Source organism: Furipterus horrens, unplaced genomic scaffold (genome assembly GCF_987537825.1).
Source record: "Furipterus horrens unplaced genomic scaffold, mFurHor1.1.pri manual_scaffold_4, whole genome shotgun sequence".
NCBI classification, from domain to species: domain Eukaryota; kingdom Metazoa; phylum Chordata; class Mammalia; order Chiroptera; family Furipteridae; genus Furipterus; species Furipterus horrens.
In genome coordinates this window covers 73,330,132-73,356,746 of record NW_028327174.1, presented here as the reverse complement: position 1 = coordinate 73,356,746, position 26,615 = coordinate 73,330,132, and the positions used below count along the sequence as shown (strand labels likewise).

At 40.3% G+C, this 26,615-nt stretch overlaps 1 protein-coding gene across 1 annotated transcript in view; it reads left to right on the top strand.

Moving 5' to 3' along the window:
* The window catches only part of E2F7 (E2F transcription factor 7), a 37,150-nt gene extending 24,166 nt beyond the window's left edge, over positions 1–12,984 (top strand). Inside the window, exons 8-13 of the mRNA XM_090275658.1 lie at positions 968–1,153; positions 1,643–1,715; positions 3,470–3,950; positions 5,580–5,838; positions 7,291–7,712; positions 11,774–12,984. Of these exons, the coding sequence (XP_090131784.1) occupies positions 968–1,153; positions 1,643–1,715; positions 3,470–3,950; positions 5,580–5,838; positions 7,291–7,712; positions 11,774–11,944 (1,592 nt within the window). The 3' untranslated portion in view covers positions 11,945–12,984. The remainder of the gene's footprint in view (positions 1–967; positions 1,154–1,642; positions 1,716–3,469; positions 3,951–5,579; positions 5,839–7,290; positions 7,713–11,773) is intronic.
* Positions 12,985–26,615: the final 13,631 nt, after the last annotated feature.

The window sequence follows — 26,615 nt, the reverse complement described above, 5'->3', positions numbered from 1 at the left end:
TCCACTGTTTTGTATCAGGAAGGAGGAGAACTAGGATCTCTGTTACTGTCTTGACTCATCTTCTTCTTTTTGATTCTGTAATTTCTGATTTCCTAAAAAGAGCATATATTGGTTTTTTTGTTATAAGAAATAGGAAACTATAAAGATAATTTTATTTTGCAATTTCTGTGTGTTGTAGAGAGTATATGTGTAGCTGGACCTTTCAGTTTATTTAGTCAGTCTTATTAAAATGTGCATGCTTTGAGCTTTAAAAAAAAATAGCACAGATGAGCAGGTTAGGAATAACTATCTGAGCAACAGGGACTATTTCTGTAGAGAAATATAGGCCTGGTTCTACATAGAAATTCTATCCTGACTTCATATAGGTTCCTGTAAGCATAAAATGGGCCTCTAAGACCCAGCCTTTTATTATCCTTACTGTACCATTTCAACCATGAGGTTTCTGCTGACCTTATTCCTTTGGTCCCTTAGTAACAGAGCCTCCTTCTGCATAAAAAAGAAATAATACAGCAATAGAAAATAGAAATTCTTATATTCGTTGCCCTAGAGCTATGGCCTGAGAGGCTGATTTCAATTAACATTAAGATCTCAAAATACATATGTTGGGCTGAGGATAACTGGGTTTTCCTTTGATACTCTCTGCCCAGAGAAAGTATCTGAAATGTCAGGTTCATGTTAATTTCGGGTAAAGAACATCTTGCTCTACTTTTGTTGCAGTTTAGATAATTTTAGAATATATATGGATTCAGTCTCACTTTATAATCATCCACTAACTTTAAAAAAAGTGTGCATCGAAAGAAATTGGGATTTGAGACAAGGCTCATAAAATTCCTTTGACTGTCTGTTTTTAATTTACAAAGTAGATCTATTACAATCATAGGCTCTCAAAGCCGTATCTTAAAAAGGGTAAAATTATCCTGAATAATTATCCTGTATAACAACACTCCCAAATTTCTCCTTTATTTAGATGAAGAACTAGTGGATGTTTCTGCATCTGTCATACCAGAAATGAAAAGAGAAACATATAGCCAAATTCAAGTCTGTGCAAAACAGAAGCTGGCCCGACATGGTTCTTTCAACACAGTTCAGGCTTCTGAGAGGATTCACAGGAAAGTGAACTCAGAACCCAGCAGCCCTTCCAGAGGAGAACAAGGTATCTGCCTTCACTTAGTTTATGGAATTGTCAGACCTACATAATGGCAGCCTTACCCGTGCCCTGGCACTTTAAATTGAGCTGACTCTCTAGGCCATGCCTGTTTTTTTCTTTTACCTGAAGTGAAACAATTATTGGGGGTAAAAGAGTTGGTGACTTCATAGGGTATGAACATGGCCGCATTCCCTGAAATTGATCCTAGTCAGCCTTGATGACCAATTAGCTTGCCACGGTTGGCCTGTGTGATGCATCTCAAGAATTCATCCAACTTAGAAAGCAACACTTGTTATGTTTTTCTGTTACTAACTCATAATGAGACCTGAATTTACCATTAACAGCTAGCTTCTAAAAATTTCTGTTTGAATCAAAACCAGAATGGATTTAAGATAGTCTTACAATCCCTGAGCTGTGAATAATGAGTCCTGCTGTATATAATTGGTATGTATAAGTCTCTTGCTATATTTGTTAGACCTTCATTTTCCTTCATAGGATCAGGCAGCCTCTCCTTAGAAATTGGAAGCCTGGCAGCTGTTTACCGACAGAAAATAGAAGACAGTTCACAGTAAGTAGTCTTTTAAAAACTCCGGGTGTATTCTTTTCTATTTCTGAGTGTTAACGTTGACTAAATTGAAATGCCACCCATCAAAAGGTACATTTTAGCAATCTTGCTCATAAGTCAGCCATTTGTTTATTAAAAATTTTATAAGTCTTCCCTTGTTAAAAACACTGTGCATGATGTAGCATCAGGGACACAAAAGTACAAAAATTTTGTCCCCTAAGCTATGAAAGCTTAAAGGGAAAAAAACCAAATACACTGAAAAAAGACAAATCACTACTAGTGTGACACTGAGAAATAATGTATCACAGTCCCATGAGTCACTGTGTCATCCTGTGACTACCAGGTACTGTCCTGAAAGTTTTATGTGTATTAACTCATCTAATCATAAAAACAACCTTTTTTTTGGTTGGTACTGTAATCCCCATTTTACAGAAAGCACATACTAGCAGAGGAAATGCTAAAAAAGGAACAAGAGAAGCTTTTAATGACAAATGTGGGAAGGAACAGATTCTGAGCCAGGGTCAGGAAGTAGGGGGACAATAAGCTGATCAGCAATAAGGATTCATCCAAATAGGTAGTAGAGCATTTGCAGTCATTGTGGTCTGCGGTACAGGCCTGAGCCAGGTCAGCTGGAGGTGGAAATTACTGTAAGATGGTGTGTCAGCAAGATCTACCAAAGTAGAAAGAGGCATTACAGAGAATACCAGGGTCTCAGGTGATGATAATAATGCTGGAGACAGAGAGGTTGAAGGTGCATGGCTGCAGCTAGGGTAGTGGGTGATATACTCATTGTGGACAGAAGGAGTTTCCCAGAGCTGAATAATAGCAATCTGTCATTCAGGGGGGACTGTGGTTGGAGAGCTTTCCTCATCTCTACAGCCCAGTGCACTCCATTTGATTCCTAGCCGTGCAGTGGATGGTGAGATGTGGGCAATCTAGGTCTCAGCAGTTCCATCAGAAAGGTGCGAGAATCCCTGTCCTCTGTTGACAGGTTCCTAAAGGAGTCATAAAAGGATTTTCCCCTTCTACTTCCAAAACTATACTGAACTTATAAACATTTTTTTGAATATTTGGAATATTTTTGTATAAAAGGCTCAAGACATTGTTTATAATCTCTCATACTTATGGGCCTTAATTTTAAATGTGTGTTGCCTAAAAAATCCATAGTAATACTGAGCAGAATGGGACAAGAATGACAGGAAATAATAATTTTGTACTTAGTTCCTCACTCACTACCCACTTCCTTTATCTCACAATCGATTTGAGACAAACAAAATGTGTCATTTAGGTCAGTCTGGTCTGGTCTTTTATGCACCCAGGCTCTCTCACTGGGACTGACTGTGAGACCCATGGGTGACCTTGAGCAGGTTGCTTAACCTCTGAACTTCAGTTCTGCTCCCTCATAGAGTGGCTATCAATATTATAATAATTATGTGAATTATAATATTGTATGTAATTCATACAATTATGTAAATTATTATCCTATTATGCTAATTTTATAGTACCTATGTGCCTAGTAAGGGGTACATGCTGGGGAACTGATAACTATTAGATGTGGAAGAGGCAGGTGAGCAGCCAGTATTGGCTCGAACCTGAGATCCTCCCTGAGCGACTCCCACATCAGCTCCCCCATGCCTAACCATCCATCCTGGTTAGACCTGGTCATCTGCCTCTGCAGTTAGGTTAGCTAATGTGTGCCCAGGGAATACACTTTATGGTGACTCAGTGGTTGCATTTGTGTTTCTTTTCTATTACAGGGGGAAAGCCTTTGACAGTAAGAAAGAGATTCCTCCATCAAGCAGCCTGGACGCCCCTATGGACTCAGAATACTGTGTTAACCCTTTAGCCCACCCCGTATTTTCTGTGCCTCAAACAGACTTGCAGGCCTTCTCCATACAGAAGAGTCTGAATGGACAAGTGGGCGTCTCGCTCGCTTCTGCGGCCTCAGCCATGGAAAGCCTGAAGCCAGCCCTGTTGGCGGGCCAGCCCTTGCTGTATGTGCCCTCGACCTCTCTGTTCATGCTGTATGGGACCGTGCAGGAGGGGCCGGCTCCAGCGTCGGGGTCGGAGGGGGACAGCAGCAGCTCAGAAGTCTTGGCGGCTGCAGAGATATCACCCACCCCCACCCAGCAGAAGCGCCCCAGCGAGGCCAGGAAGCCCCAGGAGGAGGGAGAGCCAGCCACTAAAAGGCAAAGTATGGACTGCGAAGTTGGCCCTCTTTCTCTGGTCATGCCCAAGGTAAGGGAGTTTGGGGGGACATGTTTAGGGTCGTCCTATTAACCGATTGCTTCCTCCTAGGAAGGACACACATATTATTAATAAGCTGTTGAGTCTGGAATATGAGGTATTTTATGTGTCACTTGTAAAATTAAGCCCCAAACTAGCATTCCCAGAAAATCTTGCCATAAAGTAGTACTGTAAGAAAAGTGATTTTTATAAAAGTCATATTTTATACAAAGTGATGAAAACTTTAAAGAAAACAAACCTACCATAATGCCACCACATAGAGACAATCACTGTTAACACTTTTGTATATTTCTTCCCAGTCTTTCTGCTGTACTTTTGTTATAAATGCATTGAAATCACTGAAATAATCCAGGATACATCTGAGTTCCAGAGTCAAGAATGTGGATGCTATTTGACTTTCAGAGTCTGTGCTTAATCAGTTAAGTCAGTTACCATCTCTGCTCAGAGATCCTGTTTCCTATGCCACCCAATGAAAAGAACAAAAATATGAGCTGTCTACATCTCCCACATAGTAGCCACTCAGAATTTAATGAGACATGACCAGTGAAACTCTGAAAGCAGAAGCACTGTCATTACAGCGGTTTACAGTGGGTCAGCTAGGCACACTTCATGGAAATCAGTTCATTAATTAAGACCCTTTTCCTCTATTCCTTTCTCTTGCCAGAGTGAATGTTCCTGAGTTTGTATATAGCTTGGGTTGCAGAACAGAAGTGAAAGACCAACTGGTAGATGCCTTAGATCAGCAGCCCCCAACCTTTTTGGCACCAGGGACCAGTTTCATGGAAGACAATTTTTCCATGGACCAGGGGTGGGGAGATGGCTTTATAGCCTGCCACCAGATGCAGCTTAATTGTCAGTTGCCACTCACTGATAGGGTTTTGATATGAGTCTGCAAGCAATTGATTGATTTTGGTCTCTGTGCAGTTAAACCTCCCTGCTAATGATAATCTGTATTTGCAGCTGCTCCCCAGTGCTAGCATCACCACCTCAGCTCCACCTCAGATCATCAGGCACTAGATTCTCATAAGGAGCGTGCAACCTACATGCCTCCCAAGCACAGTTCATGGTAGGGTTTGAGCTTCTGTGAGAATCTAATGGCACTGCTGATCTGACAGGAGGTGGAGCTCAGGCAGTAAAGTGAGCAATGAGGAGCAGCTATCAATGCAGATGAAGCTTCACTCGCTCACCCTCCGCTCACCTCCAACTGTGGGCCCAGTCATAACAGGGCACAGACCGGTACTGGTTCGTGGCCCCAGGGATTGGGGGCCCCTGTCTTAGATAACCAAGACAGCTTTTGGCCTCCCCGCAGTTCTTATCAGGTCCCTAAAAGGCTGGTATCAGCACCCTTTCTGTGTTAGCAGCTCAGAAATTTATTTCACAATCTGAATATCACGGCCAGTTTTCCATTATTAAATCTCCATCATGTGTATACTTGAGATGTGACATTGATCTTCTGACCATTCCTATAAAAGTGACTGCAACAGCTGACATACACAAATCACTGTGGTTCACAGCTATGTTTGACTTTTTGTTTATATGTTAGCTATATTGATAAAGCTAGTATTAAGATTCGCTACTGGGATTTTGACTTGCTTTTCTCGTTCCTGGTTTGGTTCTTAGAAAGCCCCAGATTCCACAGACTTTGCCTTTCCCGACACACTGGGTAACAGGGGGCCTGTGTCCCTCGAAGACATGCTCTTGAATAGCCAACTCCCTGCTGCAAAGGAAGTTTGGGGAAAGGGTACAGCAAACAGCTTTGTTTCTTCTGAGTGGGGAAACCTTTCAAGAAATACAGAGATGGAAAAGCCTTCAAAAGAAAACGAAGACACCAAGGAGCCCTCGTTGCTGCAGTGTCTTTATGTGCAGTCGTCACCAGCTGGTAAGGGATGTCATCATGTCTTAAAAGTCCTTTTGGGTAATCGGACCAAAAACTGGATTTTTGAATCTTTGTCTGTGTCACCTGACAGAAGCAGCTCGTTGATGAGTTGCTGCTCACAGCCCAAGTCATTTCACTCCTAGCCCCCTCGTTTCCTCTTCGATGGAATGAAGCCAGAGGCTGCTTTCACAACCTCAAGGATCATGGGAAAATAATTGGGGCAGGTGATTTTTTTAAAAAATGCATGAAACTTTATTTGTTAAAAAAACACAACAAATTCAAAAGATGATTCTATTTTTATAATTCAGCTGAGTCTGGCCTTGGTTCAGTATGACAATATGAACAAGTTGGCCGCTACACACACTTAGTATGCTGATCTCGGTATTCCAGGGCTGGAGGAAAGGGTGGGGCGTTAAAACTACTTACTCTCTGTGTGAACTTAAGACGTGTGTTCAGCCATTCTCATTGGTAAAATGGTAATAATAATAACCTGCTTCATGGGGTGAGGGGTGTGAAAATTAAATTAAATTTAATAAGATAATACATCTAAAGCATTTAGAATAATAATGCCTGATTCTTAATAAGACTCAATAAATGCTCCTACTATTTTGAAATAAAGCTGAAATATAATAGATACTTAATTTTAAAGATATGCATGGTGTACATGAAGCTGCTCTTGATGCAAAGAAGTTATTGGTTGTTATTTACTCATCTAGATGTTTTTGAGAGTTTAAGCATAATATTCAGTGCTACAGTTACTTTGAACAAAAAACAGACTCAGCCCTGCTAAATGTGAATGACAGGAATTGTAGAATTTTCTGGGCCACATGGATTCCTTCTCAGTATGTTTACAAGTGCACAGAATATAGGGATTACAAAGGAAGCCAATTATATTGAAATACAGTTAGAAAAATATTTGTTTAATTATAGTAAAAGAAAAAGATATGAAACTTCAATATTCTTATCATTTCAAAGTTGTGATGAGCTTAATAGTCTATTCAGAATGCTGTCATAGCTGTAATGTTCTGTGAATATATCTGTGCTTTTTTTTCTAGTGACAAGGTCAAGGTACTATTAATACTATTGTGATTTGTTGCCTATGGTCTTAACTGAGAGAAACATAAATTTCAGCTAGAAGTTGTAGAAGTAAACATACAATTTTTCCCATTCAAGTTCACTTTCCTTCTCAACTTGGATTCAGTGGTGCTCACATTTTAAAACCCTCTCAGGAGACACAGGCATCCACCAAATTCTGACACGGGAATATGTGGGATTTCACTCAGAGCCACTGCTGGGAAGAGGCGATGTGGGGCTGGGAGAGCAGAGATGAGGGGTTGACCTGCTCAGGAGGGGATGATTGGTTGTGGGCTCCCATCTGCAAGGGCCGTGAGGAAGGTGAGCTTGCATGCTATCTCCATGTTGGGCTGACCTTCACCTGTTCTGCTTCCATTTCAGGATTAAACGGTCTTGGTGTGCTCTTACCAGGCAGTCCGGCCCCTCATGCTGCGGGACCATCTTCAGGTCAGCTGCCATCCCTCAGTGTCCCTTGCATGATCTTACCACCCTCAACACTGGGTCCATTTCCTGTTCTGTACTCTCCCATGATGGCCAGGCCAGTTTCCTCTGCTCCTGGCACTCTCCTACCCCCGGGACCTATGAATTTCAGCTTGCCAAGCCTCGGATCAACACCTCATCTTCTCATCAGCCCCGCAGCCGTGATTAATCCAAAATCCTCGACACTCCTTTCTGCCGACCCTCAGCTTCAGGGTCCTCACTCACTTAGTCAGAGTCCAGTGATGTCCAGATCGCACAACGTCATCCAGCCCGAATCCCCAGGTCATGAGGGACCTCCAGGCTCTGTGGTAAAATTACAGCAGGTGAGTCCTGAAGTTTCATTTCACTTTAGCACAAGAAGGCTCATTACTCTGTGACGGGTAGGCCTGAATTTAATTAGCCTTTGTTTTAGTCACCTGACTGTGGGACAGGGGCCCTAGATCAGGTGCTACCAGCTTCCATTATTGAACTGGAGTTACCTGCTTGTTTTATAAAGCACAAAGGCTGAAGGCAGGAGATCCGTGCTTTAAAGACAAAAATAACCATATGATATCACCTAATACAGGAAACTAAAGAACAACACAAACAAAAGAACTAAATAGGACAAAGAGCAGGATAGCAGTCAATAGGGGGGAGGTGGGGAGGGAGAGAAGGAGGATAAGTAAAGGAAGGGTTTAGTCAAAGAACGTGTATAAATGACTCATGGACACGGACAACGGGGAGGGATATGATTGTGGGAGAGGGGGTGGGCTGGGTGGGGGAGAGAAATGGGGGAAAAATGGGACAACTGTAATTGAAACACCCAAAATAAAAAATTTAAAAAAATAATAAAGACAAAAATATTTTTTAGTTATTTAAAATTAGAGGAATTTATTTCAGGCTTAGTTCAGGTAAATTTTTGATGAACGCTGAATATTCAGATTCTCCAAGCTTTCATTTCATTAGATTCAACAAGAGAAATTGAAGTCTTAATACTGACACAAAGATTTTTAGCGTTGGTCATTTCTTAAAATGCAGTGTTTAGGAGGCAGTGGATATATATATATATATATGCACATATACGAGGGGGGACCCAATAAAAACCAAAATCATCTTCTGGAGGGTGGGCTGCTTGTAGTATAGGCTTCCCCCACTAGGTGAGTGTTCTAGAAACCCATCTGTATCAGTGTACCAGCTGGTGTTGTTGTTAGAGGCTGCATTTGCCCATTTCATGATGGGTGACTTAAGAGCACACCTGCCCATGCTGCACTGAGTGTTCAGCAGCCATAGACCAAAATTGGTATGACCCCTGTACCTCACTTTCCCTATTCATCCAATCTCACCCTGAGCAACATTTTTTTGTTTGTTTCCCTGGATGGAAAAAATCCTCAAAGGGAAGTGTTTTGCCAGTGTGGAAGAGGTGAAACAAAAAACTGCAGAAGCACTAAAAGACATCAAAATGGATGAGCTCACAAACTGTTTTGAGCACGGGAAAAAATGTCTCAGTAGGTATATTGCATCAAATGGAGAGTACACTGAAGGTGACTGAAGTTTAAACATGCAATACACAATTTTTTATAAATAAATTCTGGGTTTTTTGGGTTCCTCCTTGTATATACATACACTCATGAAGTATATGTAAATGTACATATATAAATGTATATGATCAATATAAATTAATCAGTACTGTATTTTCCCCCAAAATCCCATTTGTACTGCAGTCAGTAAGTATTTGTTGGATTCCTATCATGCATTAGGCATTGTTCAGAGTGATTACTTTCTCTCCCAAAGAGTTATGTTGTGGGCAAAAATATTTTAGACATTGAAATAAACATGTTAGTTTTTAAACAAGATGATTATAGGACTTCTGGCCAAGATAGAGGTGTAGCAGACAGGCTTCACCTTCTCACACAACCATAAGAAGGATCACAACCAATATCAAAACAAAAACAACCAGAACTGCCAGAAAATCAAACTATATGCAAATCAGACAACCAAGAATTTGAAGAAATATTCATCCAGACAGGCAGGAGGGGTGGAGCCGGGGAGCCGAATTACCGGGTTGGAGAGGACGCGGCGTGGCAGTGGTGAGGCAGTGCGGCAGCAGGTGAAACAGGCAGACGGCCCCACAGTCACATGTGGTGGATAAAGGCCAGGAGGGACACCTGGGGAGCGATCCCAGCCCCAGGCCAGACCACACAGCCCAGGGTTCCAGCACAGGGAAAATAAAGCCTCATTGCTTCTGGCTGTGAAAACCAGTAGAGGTTGGGACAACAGAAGAAACTGCCTATCTCAGAAGAGTCCATTTAAAGGGCTCCCATGGTCCCAGAACATATTCAAGCCCACCCACGCTGGGAACCACCACCACCAGGGCAACAGCTGGAGAGGCTCCAGTTGCATAGAGGAAGTGGGTGAAGTGATTGGAAAAAGGGAGAATGCCAAATAAGAGACATTTTTCCCTCTCTGATCCCTCCCCACACACAGATCCACAAAGCAGAGAAACTGATCATGCCACACTGACAGATAAGTAAGGCTCTGCCCCTTATAATGTAACAGGTGCACCCAGACAGGGAGTCAAAGCAGCTCTACCTAATACATAGAAACAAACACAGGGAGGCTGCCAATTTGAGGAGATAAATAAAGCCCAAATGAAAACAGATCAAAACTCCAGAAAAAGAACTAAGTGAAACGGAGAAAGCCAACCTATACAAAAGCAAAGTTCAAAACACAAGTGATAAGGATGCTCAGGGAAATGACCGAGTACAGCAAACACATAAGGGAAGAAATGAAAGCTACACTGAGTGAAATAAAACCAATAGTGAAGGGAAAGAAGCCTGGATTCAAGTCAATTAGTTGGAACATGAGGAATAAATAAAAAGTCAACCAGTACAGAATGAAGAAACAAGAATTCAAAAAAATGAGAGAATAAGAAGACTCTGGGACATCTCCAAAAGTGCCAACATCTGACTCATAGGGATGCCAGAAGGAGAAGACAGAGTAAGAACTTGAAAAATTATTTGAAAAAATAATGAATGAAAACTTTCCTAATTTGGTGAGGGAAATAGATATACAAGTCTGGGAAGCACAGAGAGTCCCAAACAAGTTGAACCGAAAGAGGACCACACCAAGGCACGACGTAATTAAAATGGCGGGGATTAAAGAGAGAATCTTAAAAGCAGCAAGAGAAAAGCAGAGAGTTGCCTACAAAGGGGTGCCTATAAGACTAACAGCTGATTTCTCAGAAGAAACTTCAGGCAAGAAGGGACTGGCAAGAAATATTCAAGGTGATGAAAAGCAAGGACCTACAACCAAGATTACTCTATCCAGCAAAGCTATCATTTAGAATGGGAGAGCAGATAAAGTGCTTCCCAGACAAGGTAAAGCTAAAGGAGTTCATCATCACCAAGCCATTATTATATGAAATCTTTAAAGGACACATTTAAGAAAAAGAAGATCAAAACTATGAACAGTAAAATGACAACCAACTCACAACTATCAACAACTGAATCTAAAAAACTAAGCAAACAACCGGAACAGGAAAAGAATCATAGATATGAGACCATATGGAGGTTTATCAGCAGGGAGGGAGAAGGAAGAGAATGGGGGAAAGGGGATTAAAAAGCATAATTGGTAAGTACAGAATAGACAAGGGGGTATTAAGAACAGTATAGGAAATGGAGAAGCCAAAGAACTTATATTCATGACCCATGGACATGAACAGGGGAGAGGTATTGCTAGAGGCAAGGCAGGTACCAGGTGGAGGGGGGGGAAAGGGGGAAAAAAGTTGGGACAACTGTAATAGCATAATCAACATACTAAGAAAAAAACACAAGATGATTATAACATAACATATGCTTTTTGATCACCAGTTATGTGCCAGACATTGATCTAGGCAGTGAGTATATTACAGTGAACAGAATAATAGCCCCTGCCCCTTTAGGCACATTAAGGAGATAAATATTTAAAATTTAACAGAAGATAAATATTAGTATACAAAAAGAGCCAATACACATATGATTACTATTTGCCTAGAATGCTCTGAAGTGCTTTATAAATATTGTGCAATGTTTACAGCCATCTGAAGTCGGTACTTTTGTCATCCCCATTGTATGAATAAAGAAACTGAGGGACATCATGGTTATGTCCTTTTTCCCAGCTCCCACAGCTAGTTATGGCAAAGCCCAGACCTTGGCTCCGGGTGCCACACTTATAAACTCTGCTAGGCTGCCTCTCTGCACACAAAATCACTAAATTAGTTTATGATTGCGTAAGTGCTGAGAAGGAGATGAATTGGGTAAATGTGGTAGAAAAGCCCAGAGGAGGGAACAGCTGCCTAGTGGTCAAAATAACACAGGTCCGGGCTTCCAGGTCAGAGACTGAGAACAATTTATTTTTTCTTCCGCAGTCACCAGCTCCAGTGACCCCCAAGAGCACCCGACACACACAGCGGGAGACATTCTTCAAGACACCGGGCAGCCTCAGGGACCACGTCCTTAGGAGAAGAGAAAGCAAACAGTCGCAAAACAGCAGCTCAGCGCAGAGGAGACTCGAAATACCCAGCAGCGAGGCTGACTAACCTGACGCTTTGCCAGGTGTGGGTGGCATTGAACCACCTGAGTGTCCCTCTGTCGTGTGTCACGTCCTCACGCTGGAGCGGAAAGCAGAACACACACCGTAGCGCCTCCTTCCTCTCTTTCGTCCACCGATTCTAATGTTAACTTCCCATCACCATCATTTTCCTCAACTTAATTGTTATTAATTGTGCGTTTAATACCAGTTTTAGAGTCCAGATCTGTGCCTGGTGTCACAGTGAAAGCACTAACTGACTTGCGGTTTTGCTTCACGAATCACGTTATTGCTGAAGTAGATCTGAACAGGCTACTGGAGCCTCGTGGTTTTCCTAAAGGTGGCGCGTACCTAGCACTTACCTAGGGTGAGCGTTCTTGACGGAATTGCCACTCGCCCTGAGTAGCCCTGTCGTGAGAGCAGCTTCCTTCCTACAGTTTAAAAAGCTCCTGCTTCCTCAGGCTTCCTCAGGAAGACAGCTTCAGTTGTGAATCCTATGGTATTATTTATTTTGTCCCTCAAACGGGATATAGTGCAAAAAGTTTACAACTACAGCAAAACATGTTTTTCAGGGTATGACGACTTGAATGTTTGTACGTTTTTCCTATGATTTGCCCTGCACTTACTTTACAACCTAGCTATAATGTGGATACGTGTGTACCCATGACTGAACGTCAAGACCAAAATCACTGTGAATGAACTGTGCTATTAACCCTGTCTGGGCCTGAGAACTCAGATGGACTCCCGCAGCCTGAGAGCTGCTTCTCAGTAACTGTGGACCAACGGTCCTACCGTGGTCACTATCCTTCACTACAAACCCCTGTGGGTTTCTTTCATGTTGTTTTGTTTTTTATTTCAGTGTTAACTGTAGAGTTAACAGGTATGGATGCCTTCTAGCAATCACTGTTTATTGACTAAATCAGGATGGTGAAAAGTAATTGTATGGAAAATTGGAACCTGACTAGGACCTTTGGGTAGAATTCTGAAAAGTTAATATAGAAGTTGATAATAGGACAATAGGTGATTATTTCTTCCTTTATTTTTTTTTCTTCAGTCTGAAAGTGTAAGAGGAAAACAAACAATAGGTGATTATTTCTTCCTTTATTTTTTTTTCTTCAGTCTGAAAGTGTAAGAGGAAAACAAACACATTATGTTCTGTATCCAAGATTATTCAAACCAGAGTTGTTTTTCAGAGTACTTCAGAAAAATAAGAATGGCGAATGTAGGGTTTATTGTTCTCTAGCATGACTACAATTCCGGAAACTGTTAGGCAGTATCCCTTTGTTAAACCATATTACTTTAGGGTTTCAGTAAGTAGCCAAACTAGATCTTTGTATGCATAGATTTATTGATACTTACCTCACTCTTGTCTCTCCAGAATAAATGGCTTTCTCCCTCCCTTCCGTCCCTCTTCCTTCCTACTTTCCTTTCTGCCTTCCTTGCTTTATTCACCCCGCTCTTAAAAAATTTCTATCTTAGATTTTGAATCTTGGTATAGGGTTTTATTTTATTTTTATTTTTGGACCCAATAAAACATTATATGAATAAAAATGTTAATTTAAGAGACTCTAGGAGTCCTCATAAAGTAGCTTCCTATTAACTACTGGATACTATTAGCCTTGTTACCCCCACGAGATCTTTTGAAACTTGAGGTAGGTAGTCAGATTAAATCAGTTTGCTACTATATAAAAATATAATTAACACTAAACTTTTAAAGTTTACAAGACGACATTTTTTCTCTTTTACAATATTCTCTAGGTTAAACAGATAAAAATATTCAGGCATCAACAATTGCATAGTAATGATTACCTTGAACTAATATGATAAGTTTCCTATCAGAACCAATGAAAATATGCCCTTTTCAGGACACGTGGTATATAAATCTGCATAGGTAATGCATTTAAATATACCAGGCTTAAGACTTTCCCCCAAATATTTTCATGTGACAGGACTGCATTTAGATTAAAACACAAACTGATTTTCTCCCCCCCCGTCCCCAGATGTTCTTCACTTAACTTGACTATCCTTTTTTAAAAATTCATGATATGATCATATAAACCTCAGAGAACTCACAGTTCTTGAGGGGTGTTAGGAAGCATCCCCATAAATGAGAATATTATGCCTCTGTGATCATACTTAGCAATAGAAAACTAAGAACAGATTCCTTTTGTAGTCAGTACCCACTTCATGTGGCTGTGTGATATGTAAAACAACGCAATGGTCGTCTCTGTCACGATGATGGACCTGTTTCTTACAGAGCAACTGAGAGTGAAGCTGCTGAGCGAGACGTGGGTGATTGGGGAGGTGGCGTGGCAATGCCTCTCTTGAGTCTATCGTTGTGTCATTTAATAAAAGAAAAAAGTTGTTGGTGGTAATTCAGTTAAGGAAATGCAGCTCTGAGTTGGCACTGAGGAGTGTGTGTGCCCTGCACCGTCCAGGGTTTGTGAAACCCTTTCCTTCTGGTACGAGAGTTGGGGGTGTAACTTTTATACTTGAATCTCCCTACCAAGTTTACATTTCTCAATTCCTTTTGGTAAGGTGCTGTTTCTGTATTTAAATAACTTTCTCTTTCAGTGTAAAGCTGCTTTCTGCTTATCTGTTGCACTGCTAGTTTTATATAGGTATTAATTTTATTGTTGCTTAACTGCTTTTATTTTCACGTTTAGTTCTCTTTTTTCTAATGGCTATATTATCTATAGCTATTTACTTGTAACTTTACTGCATGTAAACCGATTCTTTTCCTCTTAGAAAAAATGTTAAATGTTATAAAACAGCAATAAAAATTAAGAGATGTTGGTTATGTTTGTTGGTAGATTTTTTGTGTGTGCCATTTTCAAGAAAACCATGAACAGTTGCAGGATAGCTGACAGGCCCTCATAAATCCAAGTCAGATCATTCTGAGACCTTCCAGTGCTTCCCAGATGCCAAAAATCCCTGTAGCAGAAGGACAGGGGAGCTTGGGAGGGTTGAGGGAAAACACTGTTAAGCATCTGAATTCTGAGTTAGAATCTCTGGCAGTTTGGAGCTTCCAAATGATCCTGATGCTATGCAATGGGAGAATCACAGGTGAATGCAGACCACCTCGCCAGCTTCTCATGATATCTACAAGGTTAAATGCTTCTCAGCCTAGTAAATGCCCACCTGTAGTTCAAAGCCAAATTCTATCGTTAACCCTCACTTTTAAAGAAACCTCCAAGCAGACTTAATCTGATTTACACTAGGTCATTATATCCCTAGAGTCAATTACGTTGCACTGGTGTTAGTCTCCCCTGGGAAGGTGTGAGGTTCTAGGGAGAACAGCTTTGAAATCTCAATAGCAAGCCCAGTGCGTGGTACCCATAGAAGCCCCCCAAATGGTGAACAGGAACTACAGGACCCACCATAGGACTTGCCCCTTTGCCAGGACTCACTTAGATTCAGCTTGGGCCTCCCTTATTTTACTGTGACCTCTTCTAACATGTCACTCCTTGCCCCAGTCCCTAGTACCACAAGACACATAAAATTAGGGTCAATTTGTTCAACACTGCACCAGGATTTGTATTTTATTAGAATATATTTAGTGGCATATTACATTATAACAGGATTTTGCTGTATTGCAGGCATTGGCCAATATCACATGCCCTGTCTAGGTTGGCTTTAACCGTGTAAACCGTGCATTAAACAGGACTCCTGGAGGAATCATGAAAGCAGCTTTGTTTTGTCTCCCAATGTCTCTTTAAGCCTGGTCAATGTGGGGAACCCACTTGCCCTTGTATGAACATTAGGTTAGGTGCTATGAACTTCTATGACTATAGAAATTCTATAGTCATTTCAAGCTACAAAGACACTCCTGATTCATTATGTGGAAGGAATGTTTAAAATTGCGACCTGGCACTCACAATAGAGGTGGGCATGGTCCTTTGTCTCTGCTGAGCACTTCTCCTCAGCCTGCTTGCTTACACTTCCAGTCCCAGCAAGGTCACAGATTCATGGGTGGGATTTAGAACAGCCCCAGGCTGGCTCTACCATCAGCCCACACCAGTGCCCTGTGTCTTGATTCTTGGAGAAAAGGGCCAGCCAGACTCAGCAGCCTCTTCCTCCCATCACTGCTAGAGTTGCTGACACCCCTACATCCCCTAGGTCCCCCAGGCCAGCGTCACACCAGAACACACCTCCACTGGCAGGAAAGGGTGAGAGGCAAGCAATACCCCACACTTCCCTTTAGCGGCTCTAAGGAGTTAGAGGTGAAGAACCACAGCATAACCCTCCAAAGAACTCCCCACCAAACCGATTTTTCTTTCCATTGGTTCAAACCTTTCAAGGACTTGAGGGGGAAGGGATTCAACAGCAGTAGAATGGTTTGCAACACTTCCTCTATCCATTCTTCCAAATGCAGCATTTACTATAATTTGGTGCTGCAGACACTCTCACCACATAACAACCTATTACAACAGTTACAAACTTACACTGTCTGAGATTTGTATTTTCCTAAATGACTGTTATGGTACTTAATAGTTTATCTTTATATAAGTAAATTTTGGTAGCTGTTAATTTGTTTTTAGTGTTAAAATCAGTTTGATTCAATATTCTTTTTTGACCTGAAAATGCTTGTGAAATTAAGCAATTATACCTAAAATAGTTTTCCTCATTTTATTCTCTCATATCTAAATCCTTTTTTGGAAATAGGCCACTGGTAGTCTTCAATATTTTTGGCTCTTATATACAAGCATCCAGTCTCCTCAACTGTGCCCTGAAAAACTCAGTAGTGGGTAATCCAAGTAAAACAAAATTAAACAGTTATTTTGTTTTAATACAGGATTTATTAGAGACTTAAATTCACAAGAGGAAATAAGTTTAACTGGTTTGATAGTGGGACAGCTTTTTTTTTCTTAGAGAATCTCACGAGCTTCTGCAGAAGGTACCATGATGAGCAATAAATTAATCCACTAGACAGCCCTCTAAAACTTTTTTAGTTTTCGCTGAAAAGGAATCAATATTAGCTTCTTAAGGGCAGAGACCATAAATGATTTATATCTATATTCACAATGCCCACCACAAAACGTGCATCCACCTAGTCAAACTTCGTCATTTATTCACTCAGTAAACACGTACTATGAAAACGGAAGTAATCCTGGTGGGAACGGCGACCGCGTTCTGCTTCTTTTCCTCTCTTCCACAATGGTAGAGAATTATAGAAGTGTAGTTCCCAAAGGAGCCTGCAAAGTCATCTTATTCACTCACCTATTTTACAGAGGGGACATCAAAGCAAGGGGGTTAAGTGACTCACCCTGGATCATCCAGCTGCTTAACCAGAAAGCTGAGACCAGGATCCCACCACACTCCCAGGATCCCAGTCCAGCACACTTGTCCCCAAGCCATGCCACTCATCAAGCTAAGGCAAAATCTTTTAACAAAATGTTGAAGGGGTTGTCTGCACAAACCTATCCAATACTCAGGATGTATGGATTTTATAGACCACAAAATTGGGTCTGCACGAAGGGGTGACTTCATTACACAGGCAGGCCTCTCTTTGCACAGCCAGCTGAAACTGTGCAAGGTAATCTTAGCGTTGAACTGGTTTGGGACGATGTGTATGAGATCGTCAGGTAGAACACAAGAAATGGGGGTGGGAGGGGGGCATTTGGGGAAGAGGGAATGGCTGGTGCAAAACTGCAATTGTTCTGTGACCTTTAAAATGTTGTATCAAAACACTAAAAATGCTTACTCTTGACTATAAATATTTAGGGAAATGAAAAAACAGTAAAACTAGTATTTATTTAGTATATAATTTAAAACATTAAAAACATTGATAATTAAAGTGCTTTATTTCTTTTTTTAAAACTTATAAGAACAGTTTAAGCAGGATTTATCTTCTCATTGTATAAATTAGATGATTCCTGATCATCATTTCTATGTTAGAGGTGAATTGTAATACTCTTTTTTAAGTTTGGGACAGCTTCCAAATTTTATCCTTTCAATTCCAGAAAACAGCTCCAAAAGTTAATTTAAAGTTTTTGCAGACTTCACTTCCTCTGGGGCACAATCACTTCCCTCACTTATGTTAATTAATTCGCCTTCATTAAGTTCCTCTACTTGCTTATCTAGAGTCTCTCAAATGGTGGCCATATTGACATCCCCACGATGACTATTTCTTCCTCACTCTGTTTATGTTCAAGTGCTGGTCACCTGCAGTGTGATCACTTTTTGTTTCTTTGCTACACTTCATCTTTGCTGGCTAATACTCTCTTTCAGGTACAGTTACCTTTGAACGTGGGGTTTCGGGGTGCGAACCCCCCTTGCAGTCGGAAAACCAAGTATAACTTAAGTTGGTTCCCCACACAGGCGGATTCACAACCGCGATTGAAAATAAAGTATTCATCTTATTTAAATGCCATGTGTTTTATCATTGGGAAACACAATACCACATAACTATATGCTTTGCTGTCAGCAAGAAAAAACTGTGCACAAACAAGCTTTGAAAGGAGTGACGTCGTTGGCCATTGGTCACGATTGGCACCTGTTTTTCTTGTAGTGATTTGTGGACTGAAGCAGCAAAGTTTCTACCTTTCTGCAATTGCAATTAATATGTGAGGAGAGACCCCAAAAAGCCAGAATTATCTTCTGGAGAGCAGGCCCCTTGTAGTACAGGTTTCCCTCACTAGGTAAGTGTTCTAGGAACCCATCTGTATCAATGTACCAACTGGCGTTGTTGTGAGAGGCTGTGTTCAGCTTCAGTGACCTTTTTTTTTTTGAAGACTCTTTTAACATATTTGCCCCTTTTATGATGGGTTATTTACAAGCACATCTGCCCACACTGCTCTGAGTGTTCAGCAGTTTTTGACCAAAAAAAGTCATAACCCCCATGCCCCACCCTCCCTATTCACCAGATCTTGCCCTGAGCAACTTTTTTTGTTTGTTTGTTTCCCTGGATGAAAAAATCCTCCAAGGGAAATGTTTTGCTGATGTGGAAGAGGTGAAACAAACAAATGAAAAAGGCAGCAGCACTAAAAGGCATCAAAATGTACAAGTTCACAAACTGTTTTGAGCAGTAGAAAAAATGCCTCTGTAGGCGTATTGCATCAAATGGAGAGTACGCTGAAGGTGACTGAAGTTTAAACATGTAGGAATAAGTACACAATTTTTTATAAATAAATTCTGCTCTTCTGGGGTTCCCCTTGTATCATATCATAGTAACTGAAATTTCGACCACATATTATGGGGACTGGTGTTAATTAACTAAACTGTGGTAACTGACATGCATGCTTCCCAGAACTGTGCAAAGCAAGGACTGCTTGTGTATATTCTGTGCTTGAAATGAAGTCCTATGTTAAGCCTCTATTCAACATTGTGGCATAAATTAATTTCAGTTAATTCAGAATAATATCAGTCAACTAAGCCTGCTTCTGCTCCACCACATACTTCCTGCCACTCTCAAGATGCAGTACTTTTTGCAGCAAGTACCTAAAAACATAATTCAAACAAACTTAAACAATCAGAGGCCTTGGTGGCTTACTAGAAGCACAGAGGTAGGACAACTACTCAAGCTCATTTTCACTTCAATCGTCTTGTTCTGCCTCACTCCATGTCAGCTTTATCCACAGACTGTGGCTTCACACAGGCCAAGATCAAAGAGAAAAACTAATTATTTGAAAGTTCTTTCAGAGGAGTAAGAAAAAGGGAACCTTCTCAGAGTTCCCCAGAAAATTTCCTCTCAGTTCCTATTGGTCCAAATTGTGTCACATGTCCATTTCTAGACCAGCTACTGGCAAAGGATATAGGATTACATTTCTTCCATTTACACTGATTCCTGGAACTGAAGCACATGGACTCTGTAAGAGAGCGGTTGATGCCTGAACAAATGTTGGGTTCTGTCAGGACAGGAAAAGCAGGAAATAGAAGCCAGCTAGCAATAACAACTTGACTACAGCCCTGTCCCTCTCCCTGCTGTCAAGTGACATCAGGGCAGGGGAAGGACAAACTGACTCAGTCCTTATCTGTTCAAATTGACATCTGCTGAGATGTATGTTCTTCCTTCTGTCCTTTGTTTCCTATTTGCTTTTCTGAAAACCACTGTGAGTTCCCTGGACACCAATCCTGCTCCCCTGGCCTCCCCTGCTGGGCCTTCCCCATCCAACCACAGAGTCTGAGTCTGCTGGTTTTAAGGCCCCCATTCACCACACCATGCACAGTCCCAAATTAGTTTTCTAGAATGATGATCTTTCAAATGCTTTGCACACAATGCAGGGGCCCAGGAAAGTCTGTGAGTCTCTCTCTCTCTCTCTCTCTCTCTCTCTCTCTCTCAGGAAAGTCTGTGAGTCTCTCTCTCTCTCTCTCTCTCTCTCAGGAAAGTCTGTGAGTCTCTCTCTCTCTCTCTCTCTCTCTCTCTCTCTCTCTCTCAGGAAAGTCTGTGAGTCTCTCTCTCTCTCTCTCTCTCTCTCTCAGGAAAGTCTGTGAGTCTCTCTCTCTCTCTCTCTCAGGAAAGTCTGTGAGTCTCTCTCTCTCTCTCTCTCTCTCTCTCTCTCTCTCTCAGGAAAGTCTGTGAGTCTCTCTCTCTCTCTCTCCTCTCTCTCTCTCTCTCTCTCTCTCTCTCAGGAAAGTCTGTGAGTCTCTCTCTCTCTCTCTCTCTCTCTCTCAGGAAAGTCTGTGAGTCTCTCTCTCTCTCTCTCTCTCTCTCTCTCTCTCTCTCTCTCTCTCTCTCACTCTCTCTCTCCTCTCCCCCCCCAAAATGGTTTCAGGTAAAATGGAACCAGGCCCTAACACTGAAACCAGGCCCTAACAAGTTTTCTTTCCTCTCTTTATATATTTTTGTTCGTTTGTTTGTTTTAGTGTTTTTCAGCAGATCACACTAGGTCACCTTATAGTGCTCCCAAGACCACCAGACCTAGTCAGATCAAACTGGTCCCAGAAGCTTGAGCAGGTGCAGTTAGCAGGCAAATGACCCTAACTGACCTCCAGAGCATGGCGGAAACAATATTCATGGAACACAAACAACAGAGGTGCCACTGTAGCCATTCAAAGCCCTTTAAAAAGCAAGAGGCCTACTGATAAGGATGATTGGTGACTAGACCAAATATAGACACGATCAAACTCTGCCAGATTGAAATTACTTTCTCCCCCCACCCTCAGCCTCTTTCAAATTTCTCACCTTCGATGGCCTAGTTTCAAGACCATCAAATCAGATTATTCCCCTGAATTAGAGTACATGAATATTCATAGTCCCTCCTTAATCTTATTTTTCATATTTGCTTCAAATCTATTACAGGAGGCAAATTTGGGCTTTCTCTTCATTTCCTCATTGGGCTGCCTCATGAATACTGCTTTTCTCTGCAAAAAACCTGTTGTCTCAGAATCTAGCTTCTATGTACACAACAGGCAAAAGACCCACCAACTTTGATTGGCAACAGGACTGGGCCACAGTCCCATTTCCTGTTAAGTCTGCCTCGTTGGCATTGCCATTGTAAGGCTTCAACTTGATATGCAAGAGCAATTCGCTTTTTAACACGGCAAGGCCACCTGATAGTGTTCCCATAATTTTGAGAGCATAAATATTAAACTCCTGTCTTATACACATGCAAACATATAAAGGTGTTTATCATTTCACTTTTGTAACAACTAAAGCTATAAACAAACTATAAGTACACCATGGATAGATTGTGATCTGTTCATATCACATACTAGCATTCAATACTTTAAACATGCACATATCTAAAATATATAATGCTGAATGGAAAATGTAGGTTGTCAAAAAATATATATACCTTTTATATTATGTATATTTTAAAGCAATTTTGTAATAAATATATAATAGAATAGACACAAAGAATACACACTAGCATCAGAATAGGGTGACTTCTAGAAAGTTAAGGGTTTAACAAGTGAATAACATGGGATTGGTGAGGGTGCTTCAACTGCATCTATAATGTTTTAATTGTTTTTTAACAAAGGGATCTGAGGTCAGTATGGCAAATGTTAAATTAACAGTTGGTAATTCTGGGATATAAGTACTCATGTCTTTTTATATTAATCTCTGTACTATTCTCTATGTTGGAAATACTTTGTAATTTTAAAATTAAAATTTTAATATAATAATTTTAGAAAACAATTATACTCTGCTTATGATAAATCAATGGTTCCTAGATTTGGGGGTTTCATGGGTGTGGGAAGTTGCAATATCGGTCAGAATATCTGCTGCCTCTGCCTGGAGGAAGTTTGTACATCCTCACCTTGGTGAACTCACCAAAGGTCATGGACTTACTTTTTCCAATGAGACGTAGATGAAGTAACGCATGTTCCTTTGCAGCAGAAGTTTTTAAGAGACTGCTCATGGTGCCCCAGGTCTGCTTTTTCCTCTTTCGAGAAACCAGACGTCCCAAAGAGGGGATGCCCTGACACTCCCTTAAGTAAGGAGCAGAGAAATAGCCAAACTACAATGACTACGTGGATGAGCAGAAATAAAACTCATTTTCCAGTCACTGAGATCTGGGGGTGTTTACCACCTCAGCCTAATTTAGGCTACCCTAACCGACACAATTTTAAATCATAACAAATGAAGGACCAATATAGTATGGGTTTTCAAAGTTGCTATTAGCACCTTTCTTTTTTTCCTTAAGTGCAGAAAACATTATAGCAAAATAAAAATTATTTCAATGCAATAAATTCAACAGGTTGAAAACTTAATTATGTCCCCTTAACTACTACTGCCACAGCCCAATTTGGCACCAGACTTATGAAAAGCTTCATCATAAACTGGCTTTGGGGAGAAACTAGTAATTTCAACCTGGGGTGTAAAAGAGTATTCAAGGGATAGGTATATATTAAAATAACTTTGAGGGAACCAACTTTCTTTGTATCTTCAAATTCTATTTGTATTCATTTGTAAAACTGATAAGTTTAGTAATCACTAAAACAGATAAACTTGATAACCTTGGTGATCTCTGGCCAACTTTATGCTAGTGTAACTGTAATGTGCTGTTTTAGTTCTTTGTTCCTATCTCCCCCTTTGTAAAGTCCTTTCACCCATTAAAAAAGAAGAGCTGACCTCTTACATAATTGAAGGTTACACAGGTATACTGTTTGGTTATAGAACTGTACAAGATGTCCATCCTGGGGACAATTTTAAACACTAGTATCTGTGCTGAGAAAGTAAATGATTCTAATGACTGAATACCAAAGTCTTCTGTATGATGTAGCTTCCATTTCTTTGCTTTCACTACCATTGAAGCAAAACTAAGCAGTTGTTCACTGATCATTAAACATATATATTAAAAGAATAACTAGGTCATATTTGGCAAGTAACTCAGAAACAATTCAATGAATTGAGTTATGCTGCCTATAAAATTTCTTCCAATCCCATTAATTATTTCTGTGAATGAAGTTTCCTGAGACTTACAACTAGAAAAAAATTGATTTAGACAATATCAATGTGTACCTTCCTCTCTTTGTAGCCATAATAAATATTCATCATAGATACTTGAACTAATATTTTAAAAAGCTCTATCTCACTAAGAGGTATATGTCCAAATAAGGCTCTACATTTTTAATGTTTAAGAATTATTGATTAATATTTGTGTTTTTTAATCAATTGTATCCTAAAAAAGTATGGATAACTACAGCCTTAGAGTCACATAAACATTTTGTAATTTTTTAATTACAAATGTTTTTAAATTTAAAATTCTTATTTATATATTTATTTTGTTACAGAGAAATATACATATATAAAATGCAATATGTATAATGATATATAACTAAAATATATATGTATAAAATATTAGGATATGTCTAATGGGGAAGTGGAATTCAAATGTAAGTTTAAAAATGAAAATAAATTATGTAAAAATTACTTATTTAAAAGAGCATTCTCATGTAATTAAAAATACCTGATAGTATATATTAAATCTTTTAGAATCCATTTGGATTCCATTGCATACATTTAAAGGAGTGACATAGCAGTTTTAGGAGATTATATTTTCTAAAATTATTTAAACTTAAAATTGAAATTTTTATATGCCGACTTAAACATGTACCAGAAATTTTCAAATTATTCTAAAGGACGCGAGCAAAACCATCTGCAGAGCACTCGTCAATTCCCAGAGACAGATCCTCTCACGCCCATGCCTCATCCTTCAGCTCCCAGAAGGCTCCCAGCACTGTCCACACGGTGGCAGTAGTGTCTATGCAGAAGGTTGAGTTTCGAAATCTAGAGGGCTGCTAAATCATTCCCATATTTCTTTTACAATCAACATGCTAAATAAATAGTCTACATATTGAATTAGAACAATAAATGTCCACTGTGACTTACCACTGCTGAATTTCAAATTATTTCATTAAATTTTCCAGTCACGTAACAAATAAGCTATATAGCTATAAATATTAGCGCTATATAAATCTCTTCACTCACCTGGGAATGACCCAGACATTAAATTCATTTTTTACACCCTTCTCTGCTTTTCTATGCTGCTTACACAGTCTCTGCCAACACCACCCTCAGCTTCAGTTGCTAAGCAACTAAAAGAGCTTTATTGTTCTTGAACACTAAATATTAACTGCCCTCAATTTCTCTAATGAGAACGTGGCTGCAGCACAATTTACCTCCTTTTCCTGAAAAACAGAGCAGGATGCATATGACTTATGCTTATATAGTAAGGCAAATCACATCCCAATAGATAAATGCAAGAAGAGAAAATCCAAAATTCTCAAGCAACTCAACAGAATACCTAAACACAGAGTTCACTTTGCCTTATTAAAAAGATCATGATATTATTGAGCACCTATTATATGCTAGGTACTTCACATATATGCTAGGTGCTTCACATTTATTATATCTTTCAATATTGAAAATGTTATTTCTCTTAATACGCACCCTATATTTGAAGGTTTTCATACCATAGGACAGATCAACTTTTTAAGATTCCATTGGGTTCAAGGTATGCTATTTTTTTCTTTAGAAAGGGTTATTGACAAAAGGGAAATGGGAAGAGAAAACTTGAATAGATAACCATTCATCAATGATTTCTAGGCACATTTTCTAAATTTTAAATTTTACTTTAATTTTCCAGACGAGAAAGCTGAGACCAATAGCAGTTAAACAATATGCCCTTATAGCAAACGGCAGATTCAGATTCTGTCAGAGTCTGATACCACCATGGCACATTGCCTCTTGCTCACATTGGGTTCAGAATGCTGTAAGAATTGCCAACTTAGCTCATTCATTTATGAAAAGGTATTCTTTTGAGAATTTCCCCAGCAGAGCTCTGGGAGGCTCTCCTCTATGCATGAATGGAATGTTTGCAGTTGGGCTGGCTCAAGTTCACACCTGGCTCGCCATTCGCCATTCGCATAACCTGAGAAAGTTATCTCCTCACTTTGGGCCTCAGTGTCTCCTTCATAAAAATAAAACTAATCAATATTTACCTCATGAGATGATTTGAAAATTAATGTGTATATCAGGCAGGATATGTTAAACGGCTGTAACAAGGGGACACCTAAATGTATAATGGCTCAAATGTTATACACATTTTCTTCCCACTCACACTGTAGTCTTAGGCAGACGTGGCACAATGACAGCACCTCTCTCCTTCAGGGGTATCAGGTGATAGCAGTTTTGCTGTCTTCAACAAATGGCTTTCAAGGTCACCCTGGCATGATCTCCATCCAGATAGGCTAAAAGTGGAAATAAGTGAGAGAAGCATGTTTAAAGGCTTTTTTTTTTTTAATTTCTTTTTTTAATTGTCCCAATTTTCACCCCATTGTTCTCCACTGCTCCATCCCTGCCCCTACTCCCACAGTCAATTCCTGCCCTGTTGTCCATGACCAGGGGTCATTTATACTAGTTCCTTGACTAGACCCTTTCTTTCTTCCTCCCCGCACCCGCTCCCACCCCCCACGTCTTCCCCTCTGTTCTCCTCTCTGGGCACTGTCAGTCTGTTCCTTGTTTCTGTACCTCTGGTTCTATTTTGCTCATTTGTTTTTTGTTCATTAGGCTCCCATTATAGCTGAGATCTTCTGGTATTTGTCTTTTTCCTCGTGGCTTATTTCACTAAGCATAATACTCCCCAGTTCCATCCATGCTGTCCTGAAAGGTAGGAGTCAGACCTGGAGGCTGGGCATCACTTCCCCTAACATTCTATCAGCTTGGACTCAGATATATAGATACAGCCATCTGCAGGGGGCTGGAAGATGTAATGTGGCTGAATTCCCAAGGAAAGTACCTAGAACTTGGAGAACACTTAATAATTTCCACCAAGAATCATGTTTCTGTTATCATTTATTATCACACACAGTAAGAGCTCAGTAAGTGTTAGTTTCTCCCCTGCCTCCCTCCTTCCTTCCTTGCTTTTCTTTATCTTTCCATCATCCATTCTTCTATGTAGAAAATGTCTTGAGTCAGATATAAATATTGATTACACTATAACAATTCTTCAATTGACATTAAAAGTGTAAAATAGAGCCTTGGCTGGTGTGGCTCAGTGGATTGAGTACTGGCCTGTGAACCAAAGGCTCACAGGCATGTACCTGGGTTGCGGGCCAGGTCCCCAGTTGGGGGCATGTGAGAGACAACCACACATTAATGTTTCTCTCCCTCTCTTTCCCCCTCCCTTCCACTCTCTCTAAAAATAAAATAAATAAAATCTAAAAAAAAAAATTGTAAAATAGAGATGAGATGGTTTTTATAGCAAAAATCTTCCTGTCAAGTAGGAATTCAA